Genomic DNA, 18,742 nt, shown 5'->3' on the forward strand with positions numbered 1-18,742 from the left:
GAGCTTTGTTGAACTCTAAGAGTCTAGGCGTGTCTTGAGCATTGGGAGCTCTCAAATATTCCGGGCCAAACACTTGAACAATTCCAACAGCGAAGCGCTTCACATATTTGATGGCTTGACTCTCCCCACTGCCAAGTGGTCATCAATTAAATCCGCTGGAATCCCATATGCCAACATACGCAAAGCGACACTCACTTTTTGATAGGTGCTACACCCAAGCTCTCCGGCGGCATTCCTCTTTTGTTGGAAAAACCGATCATGGCTCGTCAACCTCTCTGCGATGTGCTTGAACAAGTTTGTGCTCATCCTAAAAAGCCGACGAAATATCGCTCGGGGCATGTGGGATTCTCCACAAAATAGCACTGCATCAACTTGTTGTTGGCTTCAATTATATTCCTCATCAATCTTTGACAACCAAAAACCGAACACCCGTGCTTGGGTTTCTTCCTCTTCTTGTACAAAGCTAGGAGCAAAGTTAGCTCTTCCTCTTCTTGAAGGTCGAATTCTTCATCGAAAGAATCGTAGGACATCTACGAACAACAACATGAACTAACTATAAGCGGCAGTAAACAAAAAATGCATTTGACGGTTGCCGGGCAAGAATTTCATACCTTGTAAGAAATTCGTCCAACACCTTGTATGCGGGGTGTACGATGACGCTTGTCTGGCGCTGCTCGCCGGACTGCGTGCAGAAATCAGTGGCGGCGACGGCGGCGAGCATCTGGGCGGGCCTTCCGCGGCCACAGCGCAACTAGGAGTGACCGTGTCGGCGCCGGATTCACGCGGCCGAAGCGGCTGGCAAAGGTCCGATTCAGCGCAGTGGTGGCTCCCGCGCGGCCATGCGGTCGACGACGGGAGTGCTTGGCGAGCGGCAAGACAACGCCGGCGCCGGGATTCGCCGCGGCTCGCGTCGGAGCGGCGCCGGAGGGTTGGATAGGGCGGCGGCGCGAGCGCGGGACGGAGACTTCAGCGGCAGTTGGCTTTCACGCGACGAGCGTGCCGTGCCCGCGCTCTGGAGCGAAAACCCAAAATATGCCACCCCCGATCCCGCGCGCTGGCAAAAAAATCACGCATGCGATTATGCAGCAGCTGCTAGAGCGTCGTTTTCTCCCGCGCGCTCGGCATATTGACGTTTTTTTTGCTCGGGGCCGTTTTAGCGCGGCTGTTGGAGTTGCTTTAAGATTGTTCCCAACGCTATGCTTCTATAGATAATTGCCCGTACATATTTTGCACACAATCACCCTGATTACATAAAAAATAATAATCTTTAGCTGGCAATTAAATCAACACTTTCGTAATAGAAATCAATACTTATTGACTTAGTAAATACGACACAATTTCATTTGGTAAACCAATAAGATTGTGTTTGGGTTTGAACGAAAATCTGTGGAAAAAAAAAAGATATGGGGAATGGAAAGGAAGCAAAACAGAGAGGTGGAAGAGGAGAGGACGTAGGTGGGGCTTGGACGATGATACTATGCGAAACACTGATGGGTGAAATATGAAACCTTAGGTTTTCTAAAATATATATAAGAAGAGAAGGTTAGTGTGCCACAACATCCTTTGAACACAGCTATTCCATTTGTTTCCTGATTCTTGTCATGGCTATCGTTCAAATTTGTACTAAAACTACGACAAGAATTTTGGGTACAAAGCAGTAGTTGCCGCTTCAAAGCTTTGGTTGAGTTCACAGTGAATCAGGTAGGGATATTGCTCAAGTTAGAATCGGGTGCGACTAAAACCAGGCACGCCACCGCCATTGTTCCGTACTTCTATGTGGTAAGACTCCCAAGGGCCAAGGGAACATGCATGCGTGGTGATCTGCCTAGTTAGCCACCACACCATTATGACAGGTGGATTGATCTGTTAGGTTAGAGAGAGAAAATGAAACTGAGATGGCAAGGACCGCGCGCCATGGTATTTTGAACAGGGTACTTTTTCAGCACATCGCAACCGGTGGCAAGAACTGGATCAAACTCAACTAAAGTAGACCAAATCGTAGGATCCTATGGAGTACAAAACTAGAATCCTAAACAGAATATTTTAGTTTATTTGGCTAGTGTAAATGAATGCAATGACTAAAAAGTCTAGGTTCAAAAAAAAAAAAAAACTAAACAAGAAGATTGGAACTGGGCTAAATGGATCCGAGGCATGCATTGAGTTGCATGATCTAGAACTGGATATTTGACTGGTAGACGGTGTCGGGCTTCCAGTTGGCGGGGATGACGTCCTGGGCGATGAGCTTCTTGCCGGACTCGCTGGTGAGGCGGATGGAGAAGGGGGCCTTGATCGCATTGGCGCCGTCCCACCTCCAGATGGCGCCCCACGACAAGGTCATCGGGATCCACTTGGTGGGCGCCGATTTCTCCTGAATCTCCATCTGCACGATGTCGCCGTCGTCGGCGACGAACTTGACGAGTATGGCCAGGTAGTTTGGGTTCGAGCCGGTCTCGACGTGGAAGGTGACCTTGGTGCCAGGCGCGTACTTGCAGCGCACCCTCCTGAACTGCAGCTCGAGCTCCCCGAATGAGCGGAGCGTCTGCTCGTTCCCGGCCGTCGCCATGGCGCCGAAGGCCTTGCCGGACAGGTCGATGTGGTACGGCGCGATGGGCTCGTAGTTCTTGTCGGTGATGAAGACGGTGATGGGCTTGTCGGAGCACGGCGGCGGCTTGTTGCACTTGACCTGCATGCATGCGATCGATCGATTTGCGTTCGTTCATCCGATCAAATGGAAGATCTGAAGGACACGGAGGTGGAGTGGCACGTACCTCGTAGCAGGAGCCGCATCCCTTGCCGTCCTTGAAGATGGGGATGTTGCCGCAGGCGATCATGCCGTTGTAGGGAGCAAGGTTCACGTCCTTGATCCCGCACGCGCCGCCTGCATGCATGCATGGATCCTATACCTAAGCGTCCACCCCGTGCAGGATCGCGATATATATATCCAAGGGAATGGAATGTGGATGATATCCATCACGTTCACGTACCGTTGTCTTTGGGGCCGGAGCCGGTGGCCTTGCCGTACCAGGTGGCCTTGGCGGGGGTCCAGTTCATGTTGTAGTTGGTGGTGATGTTGGGGCCCGGTGGCACCTTGGCGATGCACGCGCCGCCGGTGATGAGCGACGCCAGGACGGCCGCCGCCAGGACGTAGGAGAGGGAACCCATGCCGATCGTTGGTGGTGTGTGCTGTGACTTAATTGTGAGTGATCACTGGTGAGTGCTCAGTAGGTTGTGATGAGCCGTGCGGTATTTGTAGGCCAAACGGATGGGCCAGCGGCCGCGTCAGCGCGCGCGCGAGGCGGCGGGGCGGCGACGTGGTTCGGTTTTTTTGGATCCGATCGAGGGCGGTTTCGGTCATGCGTTTCTGGTGCGGCGCATGCGGGCGCGCGACGACCAATTTACAGCGAGCGAGCTAGGAAACCGATTCGCGGCTAGATAGGAACACAATTTACGGTTTATCCCCTGCTCGATTCGTAAATCCTGCACGCATTTACATTGGGAAATCCCATCGATTTGGATATGTGTTTGATGGTATCGATTTGGATATGTGCTCGGTAGATATTGTGTCGCGGTAATGCACGCCGCGAGGAAGGATTTACGCGATTCCTAGCTAGCTAGTTTCCCGTGGCTGGAACATTGTCCCCTGCACTGCACGTACCGTCAACGTGCAACGTGTCAGGCCTGTTTGGATTCTCGTTTTCATTCCAAATACACCTGTAAAAGCATCCTTAGTGGTACCCTTAAACTCTTAAATTCTTAAAAATAACTGTTTTATATTTACGGAAAAAAACACGTAAACTAGAACCATCCTCAAACCCTAAAAATAAAAATAAAGATCTGATCTTCAAACCCTCTCCCAAACTGTATAACTGAGGATTGGGGAGCAAAATCTACCACAACCCTCACTTGCGAGCCATCCAAGCGCGGGAGGGTAATTCCCCGTCCTCAACTCCCGCCCGCGCCACCCGAGCAGCCGTCGTCGCCGTCCCGCCCCCCGACCGCCTCCCTCCACCTCCCCAGACGCCGCCGCCGTCCTGCCCCCCGGCCGCCTCTCCTCTCGTCGGAGCCCGCCCCGCCCCGCCGCCCGCAGCAGGCCGGCTGCCGCGCCCGCCCCACGCCGGTCACCGCCCACCCTCCGCCCGCAGCAGGCCGGCCGCCTCTCCTCCACCTCCTCCCGCCCACGCTCGCCCCTCCCCGCCCCCGGCCGCCACCCGCCCCCTCCACCTCCTCCCGCCCGCGGCCCGCCACTTGGTCGCCCTCCGCCTCTCCCGCCCTCCGCCCGAAGCAGGCCGACCCGAGGCGGTCGCGCCCTCCGCCTCCCGCAGCAAAAGGCCGCCCCGCCCCCGCGCCCTCCGCCCTCCGCCCTCCGCCTCCCGCCCCGAGCTCTCCTCGCCGACCCGCAGGTTTGCATTTTTTTTATTTTTTTTTGTTTAATTTTTCCTTTTTGATTCATTGTTGGCACTCGCAATTTTTTGTTTTGTGTTGTGTAGATGGAGGCGTTGTCCGATGATTCGGGTTGGTCATCATCGGACAATTCGGACATTGAGGAGTTGCTTCAAGACGATGACGTCGAGATGATGGGCCTCCTCCTCGACATGCAAGAGTTTGAAGACCGCGCAAAGCTGATAGATCAGAGGAGAGGGTCAAAGATGGGGCGAGTCACCATCTACCGGAACCGTGGTCTCGGACACGAGCATTTGATGCAAGACTACTTCGCGGAGGTACCGACATACACACCTCGCATCTTCCGGAGAAGGTACCGAATGCACCGTAGTTTGTTTGTGAAGATTGTCACCGATTGTGAGGCCGCCTCAGATTACTTAAAGCATAGATCCGCCGCCGGTATCATGGGGTTTAGTGGGTACCAAAAAATATCGGCTGTAATGCGGGTGCTCCCCAATGGCATACCCGCGGACTATACCGACGAGTATCTTCGCATTGGACAAGATACAACCACGGCGTCCGTTCGTAGGTTTGCAAAATTGGTCATCCGGTTGTATGATGATGAGTATCTTCGGGCACCCAACGAGGAAGATACAAAGAGATTGATGGAGATGAATGAAAAAAGGGGATGGTCGGGGATGCTTGTGTTGGAATTATGCCCTAGAGGCAATAATAAAATATAGTTATTATTATAATTCCTGTATCAAGATAATCGTTTATTATCCATGCTATAATTGTATTGAATGAAGACTCATTTACATGTGTGGATACATAGACAAAACACCGTCCCTAGCAAGCCTCTAGTTGGCTAGCCAGTTGATCAAAGATAGTCAGTGTCTTCTGATTATGAACAAGGTGTTGTTGCTTGATAACTGGATCACGTCATTAGGAGAATCACGTGATGGACTAGACCCAAACTAATAGACGTAGCATGTTGATCGTGTCATTTTGTTGCTACTGTTTTCTGCGTGTCAAGTATTTATTCCTATGACCATGAGATCATATAACTCACTGACACCGGAGGAATGCTTTGTGTGTATCAAACGTCGCAACGTAACTGGGTGACTATAAAGATGCTCTACAGGTATCTCCGAAGGTGTTAGTTGGGTTAGTATGGATCAAGACTGGGATTTGTCACTCCGTGTGAACGGAGAGGTATCTCGGGGCCCACTCGGTAATACAACATCACACACAAGCCTTGCAAGCAATGTAACTTAGTGTAAGTTGCGGGATCTTGTATTACGGAACGAGTAAAGAGACTTGCCGGTAAACGAGATTGAAATAGGTATACGGATACTGACGATCGAATCTCGGGCAAGTAACATACCGAAGGACAAAGGGAATGACGTACGGGATTATACGAATCCTTGGCACTGAGGTTCAAACGATAAGATCTTCGTAGAATATGTAGGATCCAATATGGGCATCCAGGTCCCGCTATTGGATATTGACCGAGGAGTCTCTCGGGTCATGTCTACATAGTTCTCGAACCCGCAGGTCTGCACACTTAAGGTTCGACGTTGTTTTATGCGTATTAGAGTTATATGGTTGGTTACCGAATGTTGTTCGGAGTCCCGGATGAGATCACGGACGTCACGAGGGTTTCCGGAATAGTCCGGAAACGAAGATTGATATATAGGATGACCTCATTTGATTACCGGAAGGTTTTGGAGTTACCGGGAATGTACCGGGAATGACGAATGGGCTCCGGGAGTTCACCGGGGGGGGGGGCAACCCACCCCGGGGAAGCCCATAGGCCTTAAGGGTGGCACACCAGCCCATAGTGGGCTGGTGGGACAGCCCATAAGGGCTCTATGCGCCAAGGAGAGAAAATCAAGAGAGAAAAAAAAAGGAGGAGGTGGGAACGAAGGGGGACTCCCTCCCACCAAACCAAGTCCAACTCGGTTTGGGGGGGGAGTCCTCCCCCCTTGGACTCGGCCGACCCCCTTGGGGCTCCTTGAGCCCCAAGGCAAGGTCCCCTCCCTCCCACCTATATATACAGAAGTTTTAGGGCTGATTTGAGACGACTTTTCCACGGCAGCCCGACCACATACCTCCACGGTTTTTTCTCTAGATCGCATTTCTGCGGAGCTCGGGCGGAGCCCTGCTGAGACAAGGTCATCACCAACCTCCGGAGCGCCGTCACGCTGCCGGAGAACTCTTCTGCCTCTCCGTCTCTCTTGCTGGATCAAGAAGGCCAAGATCATCGTCGAGCTGTACGTGTGCTGAACGCGGAGGTGCCGTCCGTTCGGTACTAGATCGTGGGACTGATCACGGGATTGTTCGCGGGGCGGATCGAGGGACTGAGGACGTTCCACTACATCAACCGCGTTCACTAACGCTTCTGCTGTACGATCTACAAGGGTACGTAGATCACTCATCCCCTCTCGTAGATGGACATCACCATGATAGGTCTTCGTGCGCGTAGGAATTTTTTTGTTTCCCATGCGACGTTCCCCAACAGTGGCATCATGAGCTAGGTTCATGCGTAGATGTCTTCTCGAGTAGAACACCAAAGTTTTTGTGGGCGGTGATGTGCGTTTTGCTGCCCTCCTTAGTCTTTTCTTGATTCCGCAGTATTGTTGGATTGAAGCGGCTTGGACCGACATTACTCGTACGCTTACGAGAGACTGGTTTCATCGTTACGAGTAACTCCGTTGCTCAAAGATGACTGGCAAGTGTCGGTTTCTCCAACTTTAGTTGAATCGGATTTGACCGAGGAGGTCCTTGGATGAGGTTAAATAGCAACTCATATATCTCCGTTGTGGTGTTTGCGTAAGTAAGATGCGATCCTACTAGATACCCATGGTCACCACGTAAAACATGCAACAACAAAATTAGAGGACGTCTAACTTGTTTTTGCAGGTTATGCTTGTGATGTGATATGGCCAATGATGTGATGTGATATATTGGATGTATGAGATGATCATGTTGTAATAGAAATATCGACTTGCACGTCGATGGTACGGCAACCGGCAGGAGCCATAGGGTTGTCTTTATACTAACGTGTGTGCTTACAGATGCGTTTACTATTTTGCTACGATGTAGCTTTAGTAGTAATAGCATGAGTAGCACGACAACCCCGATGGCAACACGTTGATGGAGATCATGGTGTGGCGCCGGTGACAAGAAGTTCGTGCCGGTGCCTTGGTGATGGAGATCAAGAAGCACGTGACGATGGCCATATCATGTCACTTATGAATTGCATGTGATGTTAATCCTTTTATGCACCTTATTTTGCTTAGAACGACGGTAGCATTATGAGGTGATCTCTCACTAAAATTTCAAGACGAAATTGTGTTCTCCCCGACTGTGCACCGTTGCTACAGTTCGTCGTTTCGAGACACCACGTGATGATCGGGTGTGATAGACTCAACGTTCACATACAACGGGTGCAAAACAGTTGCGCACGCGGAACACTCGGGTTAAGCTTGACGAGCCTAGCATGTGCAGACATGGCCTCGGAACACGTGAGACCGAAAGGTCGATCATGAATCATATAGATGATATGATTAGCATAGGGATGCTTACCACTGAAACTATACTCAACTCACGTGATGATCGGACTTGAGCTAGTGTAAGTGGATCATGAACCACTCAAATGACTAGAGAGATGTACTTTTTGAGTGGGAGTTTAGCATATAATTTGATTAAGTTAAACTCTAATTATCTTGAACATAGTCTAAGTCCACTTTGAATATATTTGTGTTGTAGATCATGGCTCACGCGACAGTCATCCTGAATTTTAATACGTTCCTAGAGAAAGCTAAGTTGAAAGATGATGGAAGCAACTTTGTAGACTGGGCTCGTAATCTTAAGCTAATCTTACAAGCTGGGAAGAAGGATTATGTCCTTAATGCTGCGTTAGGAGATGAACCACCCGCTACGGCTGATCAGGATGTTAAGAACGCTTGGTTAGCACGTAAGGAGGACTACTCAATAGTTCAATGTGCAGTCTTGTATGGCTTAGAACCGGGACTTCAACGTCGCTTTGAGCGTCATGGAGCATTTGAGATGTTCCAGGAGTTGGAGTTTATCTTTCAGAAGAACGCCCGGATCGAGAGGTATGAGACCTCCGATAAATTCTATGCTTGCAAGATGGAGGAAAACTCATCTGTCAGTGAACATGTGCTCAAAATGTCTGGGTACTCAAACCGTCTAGCTGAGCTGGGGATTGAACTCCCGCAAGAAGCTATCACTGACAGGATCCTTCAATCACTGCCGCCAAGCTATAAAGGCTTTGTGTTGAACTACAACATGCAAGGGATGAACAAGTCTCCCGGCGAGTTGTTTGCGATGTTGAAAGTCGCAGAGTCTGAACTCCGTAAAGAGCATCAAGTGTTGATGGTGAATAAGACCACTAGTTTCAAGAGAAACGGCAAAGGCAAGAAGGGCAATTCGAAGAAGAGCGGCAAGCCTGTTGCCAATCCGACGAAGAAACCCAAAGCTGGACCTAAGCCGGAAACGGAGTGTTACTATTGCAAGGGTATGGGTCACTGGAAGCGCAATTGCCCCAAGTATCTGGCAGATAAGAAGGCGGGCAAAGAAAAATCAGGTATATTTGATATACATGTTATTGATGTGTACTTAACCGGCTCTCGTAGTAGTGCCTGGGTATTCGATACAGGTTCTGTTGCTCATATTTGCAACTCGAAACAGGAACTGCGGAATAGGAGAAGGCTGGCGAAAGATGAAGTGACGATGCGCGTAGGAAATGGTTCCAAGGTTGATGCAATCGCCGTCGGCACAATGTCACTTCAGTTACCGTCAGGATTAGTGATGAACTTAAATCATTGTTATTTAGTGCCTGCGTTGAGCATGAACATTATATCTGGATCTTGTTTATTGCGAGACGGTTACTCTTTTAAGTCAGAGAATAATGGTTGTTCTATTTCTATGAGTAACATCTTTTATGGTCATGCACCGAATGTGAGAGGATTGTTCATATTGAATCTTGATAGCGATATGCATATACATAACATTGAGACCAAAAGAGTTAGAGTTAACAATGATAGTGCCATATTTTTGTGGCACTGCCGCTTAGGTCATATTGGTGTAAAGCGCATGAAGGAACTCCATGCTGATGGACTTTTGGAGTCACTTGACTTTGATTCACTTGACACGTGAGAACCATGCCTCATGGGCAAGATGACTAAGACTCCGTTCTCAGGAACAATGGAGCGTGCAAGTGACTTGTTGGAAATCATACATACCGATGTGTGTGGTCCGATGAGCGTGGAGGCACGCGGCGGATATCGTTGTTTTCTCACCTTCACTGACGATTTAAGTAGATATGGTTATGTCTACTTGATGAAGCACAAGTCTGAAACATTTGAAAAGTTCAAGCAATTTCAGAGTGAAGTGGAAAATCATCGTAACAAGAAGATCAAGTTCCCGCGGTCTGATCGTGGGGGTGAATATCTGAGTTTCGAGTTTGGTACTCACTTAAGACAATGTGGAATTGTTTCACAGTTAACACCGCCTGGAACACCACAGCGTAATGGTGTGTCCGAACGTCGTAATCGTACTCTATTAGAGATGGTGCGATCTATGATGTCTCTTACTGATTTGCCGTTATCATTTTGGGGCTATGCATTAGAAACAGCTGCATTCACTTTAAATAGGGCACCATCAAAATCCGTTGAGACGACACCATACGAACTGTGGTATGGCAAAAGGCCAAAGTTGTCGTTTCTTAAAGTTTGGGGATGTGATGCTTATGTCAAAAAGCTTCAGCCTGAAAAGCTGGAACCCAAAGCGGAAAAGTGCGTCTTCATAGGTTACCCAAAAGAGACGGTTGGGTACACCTTCTATCTCAAATCCGAGGGCAAAGTGTTTGTTGCTAAAAACGGAGCTTTTCTCGAGAAGGAGTTTCTCTCGAGAGAATTGAGTGGGAGGAAGATAGAACTTGACGAGGTTGTCGAACCTCTCATCCCTCTGGATGGTGGCGCAGGGCAAGGGGAAACCCCTGTCATTGCGACACCGGTTGGGGAGGAAGTTAATGATGATGATCATGAAACTCCAGTTCAAGTTTCTGTCGAACCACGCAGGTCAACGAGACCATGTGCTGCTCAAGAGTGGTACGGTAATCCCGTCTTATCAATCATGTTGTTAGACAACAATGAACCTGCGAATTATGAAGAAGCAATGGTGGGCCCAGATTCCAACAAATGGCTGGAAGCCATGAAGTCCGAGATAGGATCCATGTATGAGAACAAAGTGTGGACTTTGGAGGTAGTGCCTGAGGGCCGCAAGGCCATTCAGAACAAATGGATCTTTAAGAGGAAGACGGACGCTGACGGAAATGTGACCGTTTATAAAGCTCGACTTGTGGCAAAGGGTTTTTCACAAGTTCAAGGAATTGACTACGATGAGACATTCTCACCCGTAGCGATGCTTAAGTCCGTCAGAATCATGTTAGCAATAGCTGCATTTTTCGATTATGAAATCTGGCAGATGGATGTCAAAACGGCGTTCCTTAACGGTTTCCTTAAGGAAGAGTTGTATATGATACAACCCGAAGGTTTTGTCGATCCTAAGAATGCTAACAAGGTGTGCAAGCTCCAGCGATCCATTTATGGACTGGTGCAAGCATCTCGGAGTTGGAACAAACGCTTTGATGAGGTGATCAAAGCATTTGGGTTTATACAAGTGGTTGGAGAATCTTGTATTTACAAGAAAGTGAGTGGGAGCTCTGTGGCGTTTCTAATATTATATGTGGATGACATATTACTGATTGCAAACAACGTAGAGTTTTTAGAGAGCATAAAGGATTACTTGAATAAAAGTTTCTCTATGAAGGACCTAGGAGAAGCTGCTTACATTCTAGGCATTAAGATCTATAGGGATAGATCAAAACGCCTGATAGGACTTTCACAAAGCACATACCTTGATAAAGTTTTGAAGAGGTTCAAAATGGATCAGTCCAAGAAAGGGTTCTTGCCAGTTCTGCAAGGTACGAGATTGAGTAAGACTCAGTGCCCAGCAACTGATGAAGATAGAGAGCATATGCGCTCCGTCCCCTATGCTTCAGCCATAGGTTCTATCATGTATGCGATGCTGTGCACTAGACCGGATGTTAGCCTGGCCATAAGTATGGCAGGTAGGTTCCAGAGTAATCCAGGAGTGGATCACTGGACAGCGGTCAAGAATATCCTGAAGTACCTGAAAAGGACTAAGGAGATGTTTCTCGTGTATGGAGGTGACGAAGAGCTCGCCGTAAATGGTTACGTCGATGCAAGCTTTGACACAGATCCGGACGACTCTAAGTCGCAAACCGGATACGTATTTATTCTTAATGGGGGTGTAGTAAGCTGGTGCAGTTCCAAGCAAAGCGTCGTAGCAGATTCTACATGTGAAGCGGAGTACATGGCTGCCTCGGAGGCGGCTAAGGAGGGTGTCTGGATGAAGCAGTTCATGACGGATCTTGGAGTGCTGCCAAGTGCACTGAATCCAATAACCTTGTTCTGTGACAACACTGGTGCCATTGCCTTAGGAAAGGAACCGCGGTTTCACAAGAAGACCAGACACATCAAACGACGCTTCAACCTCATCCGCGACTACGTCGAGGGAGAGGACGTGAATATATGCAAAGTGCACACGGATCTGAATGTAGCAGACCCGCTGACTAAACCTCTTCCACGGCCAAAACATGATCAACACCAGAACTGTATGGGTGTTAGATTTATTACAATGTAATTCACATGGTGATGTGAGGGCTAGATTATTGACTCTAGTGCAAGTGGGAGACTATTGGAATTATGCCCTAGAGGCAATAATAAATATAGTTATTATTATAATTCCTGTATCAAGATAATCGTTTATTATCCATGCTATAATTGTATTGAATGAAGACTCATTTACATGTGTGGATACATAGACAAAACACCGTCCCTATCAAGCCTCTAGTTGGCTACCCAGTTGATCAAAGATAGTCAGTGTCTTCTGATTATAAACAAGGTGTTGTTGCTTGATAACTGGATCACGTCATTAGGAGAATCACGTGATGGACTAGACCCAAACTAATAGACGTAGCATGTTGATCGTGTCATTTTGTTGCTACTGTTTTCTGCGTGTCAAGTATTTATTCCTATGACCATGAGATCATATAACTCACTGACACCGGAGGAATGCTTTGTGTGTATCAAACGTCGCAACGTAACTGGGTGACTATAAAGATGCTCTACAGGTATCTCTGAAGGTGTTAGTTGGGTTGGTATGGATCAAGACTGGGATTTGTCACTCCGTGTGAACGGAGAGGTATCTCGGGGCCCACTCGGTAATACAACATCACACACAAGCCTTGCAAGCAATGTAACTTAGTGTAAGTTGCGGGATCTTGTATTACGGAACGAGTAAAGAGACTTGCTGGTAAACGAGATTGAAATAGGTATACGGATACTGACGATCGAATCTCGGGCAAGTAACATACCGAAGGACAAAGGGAATGACGTACGGGATTATATGAATCCTTGGCACTGAGGTTCAAACGATAAGATCTTCGTAGAATATGTAGGATCCAATATGGGCATCCAGGTCCCAGTATTGGATATTGACCGAGGAGTCTCTCGGGTCATGTCTACATAGTTCTCGAACCCGCAGGGTCTGCACACTTAAGGTTCGACGTTGTTTTATGCGTATTAGAGTTATATGGTTGGTTACCGAATGTTGTCCGGAGTCCCGGATGAGATCACGGACGTCACGAGGTTTTCCGGAATGGTCCGGAAACGAAGATTGATATATAGGATGACCTCATTTGATTACCGGAAGGTTTTCGGAGTTACCGGGAATGTACCGGGAATGACGAATGGGTTCCGGGAGTTCACCGGGGGGGGGGGAACCCACCCCGGGGAAGCCCCTAGGCCTTAAGGGTGGCACACCAGCCCTTAGTGGGCTGGTGGGACAGCCCATAAGGGCTCTATGCGCCAAGGAGAGAAAATCAAGAGAGAAAAGAAAAAAAAAGGAGGAGGTGGGAAGGAAGGGGGACTCCCTCCCACCAAACCAAGTCCAACTCGGTTTGGGGGGGGAGTCCTCCCCCCTTGGACTCGGCCGACCCCCTTGGGGCTCCTTGAGCCCCAAGGCAAGGTCCCCTCCCTCCCACCTATATATACAGAGGTTTTAGGGCTGATTTGAGACGACTTTTTCACGGCAGCCCGACCACATACCTCCACGGTTTTTCCTCTAGATCGCGTTTCTGCGGAGCTCGGGCGGAGCCCTGCTGAGACAAGGTCATCACCAACCTCCGGAGCACCGTCACGCTGCCGGAGAACTCTTCTACCTCTCCGTCTCTCTTGCTGGATCAAGAAGGCCGAGATCATCGTCGAGCTGTACGTGTGCTGAACGCGGAGGTGCCGTCCGTTCGGTACTAGATCGTGGGACTGATCGCGGGATTGTTCGCGGGGCGGATCGAGGGACGTGAGGACGTTCCACTACATCAACCGCATTCACTAACGCTTCTGCTGTACGATCTACAAGGGTACGTAGATCACTCATCCCCTCTCGTAGATGGACATCACCATGATAGGTCTTCGTGCGCGTAGGAAAATTTTTGTTTCCCATGCGACGTTCCCCAACAGCTTGGTGGTCTTGATTGCATGCATTGGACATGGAAATATTGTCCAAAGGCATGGCAAGGAATGTATTGCAGTAAAAGCCGTGATGCTACCATTGTGCTTGAGGCTGTGGCATCGGAGGACACATGAATTTGGCATGCATTTTTTGGTTTGCCGGGAACACTCAATGATATCAATGTGCTCAATAGATCTCCTTTGTTCAAAATATTAGTTTCTGGGGATGCTCCAACTTGCAACTACAAAATCATGGACAATGAGTACTCGATGGGATACTATCTCACCGATGGAATTTACCCCGATTGGGCAACTCTTGTGAAGTCCATCAAGGAAAAAAATGGGTTGCCCTTAACCAGAAAAGAGGCTCATTTCACCAAGGCACAAGAGGCAGCCCGTAAGGATATTGAGAGAGCTTTCGGTGTTTTGCAAGCAAGGTTTGCCATAGTTCGGGGTCCAACTCATTTTTGGGACAAAAAACCTTGGAGAACATCATGAAATGTTGTGTGATTATACACAACATGATCCTCGAGGATGAGAGATGGTTAAAACTGCCTTGTTTCTATGACAATTTTGGTACCCATGTGCAACCGGAAAGAAACCCTTGTCGCGTACAAGCTTTTCTTCAAGCACATCGTCAGATTGAGGATGCAAACACCCATGGTCAGCTCTGGGATGATCTAGTAGAGCACCAGTGGTAGTTGGTTGGGCGGCGCCAAGGCCCATGATCTACCTTTATTTACTTTTCTATGTCCTATTTGATTCGAACAATTATTGTAATTTGCTTGAAAACATTGTTGTAATAACTTGAATGATTATTATGTGTTTAAAAGTACTATTCGGTGTTGTAATAACAACTAGAATGATTATTGTTTTCTTCAAACCGTTATTTAGATGATGAAAATTATGATATGTCAAATGACAGTTTTAAGGGTTGGGGTTGCGGCAAAGACTAGAACCCTCAAACCCAACCCTTATACAGAATATTGTGTATAAGGGTTGGGTTTGAGGGTTCTAGTCTTTGCCCATGTTTTCCAACCCTTAAAACTAGAAAAAATGCCAATTTTCAACCCTTCAACTGGTTTGAGGATTTGAGGATTTGAGGGCACTACTAGTGATGCTCTAAAAGATACATTCCTCCGCCCATCGTTTTCATTTTCGTCCGAAAACAACACTAGACCGGTAAGTTACGCATGCAAGTAAAATACACACGTATTAGTTTACACCGCATCCAAGTGGGGCCTCAGTGGGTTCGCGTCTCCAGCCCTGGCTGAAACATTTATTTCATCAAAATCAAACTGCAGTTTAGCATGCACTGCGATTTCACTCCATTGGATTGATTTCGGTGAAACTAAGTGCTTTAACCTTTTATTTCTAAATAGGTACAACCCATTGGCTATTTTTTCTAGGCATGTAAGTATACCACATGAGCAAATCATACATGTAAGTTATAAATTACATTGTTTTTTCATTATTCTATGCATGCAAGCACCACATCATCTAACTTACATTTTTGCATTAGATTTTGTATTGACAATATATGTGTTGGTCGCATGTAACATACATATGTTGTTTACATTCACATTTTGGTTAACATGACATACTTTTTACTGCATTTTTTCCTTTTATACTCTAGATATTTCATTTTCATTTGTAAGCTTACATTTGCTTTCCATAAGTTATAGATGTTTAATAGATATATTATGTTTTTAGCAAGTTTCCTGCAGCAATGCGTCCGGGCATTATCTAGTTTAATAACACTGAGCCCAACTACGCTGGAGTGCCAGTTGATTTCATCAAATCCGAGGTCCATTGCGAATTAGCCAACAACCCATATATATACTATAACACTAAACTTTATAGGATTGGAGGCCTACAATCAATTGAGGTCTTGAATTGCAATTTGGCCACACGATTTTGACAGGATTAACAATTTTTTAATAAGTTCTTCCATTCAATTCTTCTAATTCACTATGCTCCATAATTTTAAAACTTTTTATTCGATTGAAGTATTCAATTTTGGAATTCGTTCATGATTTTGACTAGGTCAATTATTTTTAAAATCAATCAAGAGCAACCTATTTATAAAAATATATCAATTTCGTGCACCTCGTGGCCACCTAGAAATATATTATTGTAGCATCAAACTAGTACATGCATACACTCATGCAGAAAAAAATTCAACGTAAATATCGATTGATTAACACATAACACAGAATCATACCATGAAAGCCTCATCAAAACACCGCATTATAATAAATAAATCAAATTCTCCCTTGGTTCCAAGATATAAGGTGTATTTTTTTAGAAGTCAAATATATTTAACTTTCACTAAGGTTGAAGTAAAAAAATATCAGCAACCATAATACTAATAAATAAAATATGAAAATTCACTTCATGGTGAATTTAATGATCGCAACTATTAATATAGTTTTCCATCAATTTTGGCACACTTTAAGAGCTTAGACTTTAAAAAAATCTAATACACATATATTTTAAAACAAAGAGACTAATTTATTTTATAAAAACACAACACCACCAACAACGCAGCAACGCACATTTGATCATTCTAGTATGTAGTCAAAACCGAAAAAAGTGCTTTCATGACTGGTTGAATGCTTACGGATAATATTTTAATAACTTACAAGTGCTTCCATAAAATTAAAACTAAAAGGGATGGCAAATAGGGTATTTGTGCTATCAAACTGGATATGTATAAAACTTATGACTGGGTTGAGTTGTCATTCTTGAAGGAGATTGTTGACACCTGATTTTGACATGATGCAAAATGCAATTAAAATACCCTCAAATGAAAAGGCGTACATCATGAAAATGCTTTACGTTGCCGAATGGAACAACTTTGATGTTTGGGTCATTGCAATCCAACCTCATCTTAATGGCCGAAATTGTACTCGAGGTGTCAGAATTTAACTTTCGGAGTGTTGTTCGGCCAATTAAGCCTCCAAGACGACATTGCATGAAAAACATGTTAAGAAAAAATTGTCTTTGCCTTGTCGAAACGGTCAATTTTGATATAAAACTCATCTCGATTCAAGATCGTATGCAAAAGTTACAGTCATTAGAATCCGGCCTTACCACGAGGAAAAATCTGGTGCGAGGGATCGCACAACCATCTAAGTGATGTCTGATGGGCCGCGTGAGGTGTTCGGTCCTCAATACGACCTCTAATGGAAAAAATTACAACATGAAAAAGTTTTGTATCGTCGAACTGATCGATTTTTATATATATCGTCTCAATCCAAGGTTGTATTGAACCTCGAGAGGTAAAACAAGATCAGGCTGAAGTTTTAATCGAAAAATCCGAGTGAAAAAGATTGCCGGCTGTGGGAAAAGCTTGTCGGGGAAGAGCTTCCCGGCAAATATCTTGTGGGGTGAAAGCCTTGCTGGGTGAAAAGATTACCGGGTGAAAAGCTTGCCGGGAGAAAAGCTTGTCGGCCGAGTGAAAGGCTTGCGAGATCAAAGCTAATGATGGACTCAATGTTATCTAGATAGCCTCGTACGAAAAATTGTTCTACACGAAAGTTGTGTGTATCTTTGATACAGCCAACTTTGCTTTTGGAGTTATCGTCATTCAAGGTAATATACTGCATGCGTAATGTTCGGCCCTCAAGACTCGAAGTTAAAGATGGCCCCGTGGAGTATTCAATATTGCCTTATTTGAAAAAGTGAACAATGGAAGAATTGTTCATATCATCGAAACGATTGATTTTGATATAAAAATCGTCTAAATCGAAGGTCATATGCAGATTATGTGGCCGGCACAAGGAGCAAGAGAGAAGTTTGGGCCAGATTCAGGTTGAATTCGAGTTAGACAAGAACTAAGACTCGAAGACATGAATTGATGTAATCTTCTTATATGGAAAGCCTAGATAAATTCTTTGATTGTACAGGAATTCTAGACGCCTCTTATATATAGTGGAGGTGACGGCCGATTGATACAACACACAATCGAACAAATAAATCTATACTAGTTCTTCATCTATGTTTTATATCTCCATCGTTTTTCTCTCTCGTTCTTCACCGTTCCTCAAGTTTGAGAGCTACGAATCCCGAGGCTCGAGGGCCGACGAATCGACCTAGGGAAACCCATAGTCACCACACTCCTAGAGGGGTCCTTCCCGGGCGTGTGGGGTTTCATGTCTGCAAAAGATTCTGTCGTCTGTCTTGTGTATCGCACTGTCGATCGGACCTCCTTTGACGTGAGCTGCGGTGCAGCACCTCCGGCGTTGAGGGTACACGGTGACGTGTTTGTGTGACAACACACTTTTTGGCGACTCTGCTGGGGAAAAAGGATCAATCATCAATAACAACCATCATGTCCGATCTTACCAACCCAACTGAGGTAGACGCCGATAACATCATTAAGCCCAAGCTTGATGAACTATTGACCGATCATCACCAAGCTTGTAACGGCTAAGATGCGGCCCTTTCCTTATTTGGGGGCAAGGCCTCAAAAGGAGAAAGAGGCGCATCTACGCGTTTCGCAAGCAAGATAATCATAGCAATATAAATAACTGAAAGAGTGACAAGTAGTACATACACTTGCCATCTGATAAGGTACATAGCCATACAATCATGCATTATTCAAAACATGATATGGTACGACTTCAGACAAGATAAACGGCAAAAGCTATGATATCCCGCATGCTAGGCCCACGATCACGACCACGGCCTCTAGTCCTCCGGATAAGTCACATACAGCCTGCCGCTGTCCT

The 18,742-nt window shown here is 46.4% G+C and overlaps 1 protein-coding gene across 1 annotated transcript; it reads right to left on the reverse strand.

The window, feature by feature from the left end:
* Positions 1–1,958: 1,958 nt before the first annotated feature.
* LOC123411392 (expansin-B9-like) lies at positions 1,959–3,163 on the reverse strand. The gene is made up of 3 exons (XM_045104333.1): positions 2,985–3,163; positions 2,769–2,878; positions 1,959–2,683 (listed from the first exon to the last, which is right to left on the reverse strand). Exons 1-3 carry the CDS (start codon positions 3,160–3,162, stop codon positions 2,171–2,173), a joined length of 801 nt encoding a protein of 266 aa, XP_044960268.1. The 5' UTR covers position 3,163; the 3' UTR covers positions 1,959–2,170.
* Positions 3,164–18,742: the final 15,579 nt, after the last annotated feature.

The sequence above is a fragment of the Hordeum vulgare genome, chromosome 1H (assembly GCF_904849725.1).
Source record: "Hordeum vulgare subsp. vulgare chromosome 1H, MorexV3_pseudomolecules_assembly, whole genome shotgun sequence".
Taxonomy (NCBI): domain Eukaryota; kingdom Viridiplantae; phylum Streptophyta; class Magnoliopsida; order Poales; family Poaceae; genus Hordeum; species Hordeum vulgare.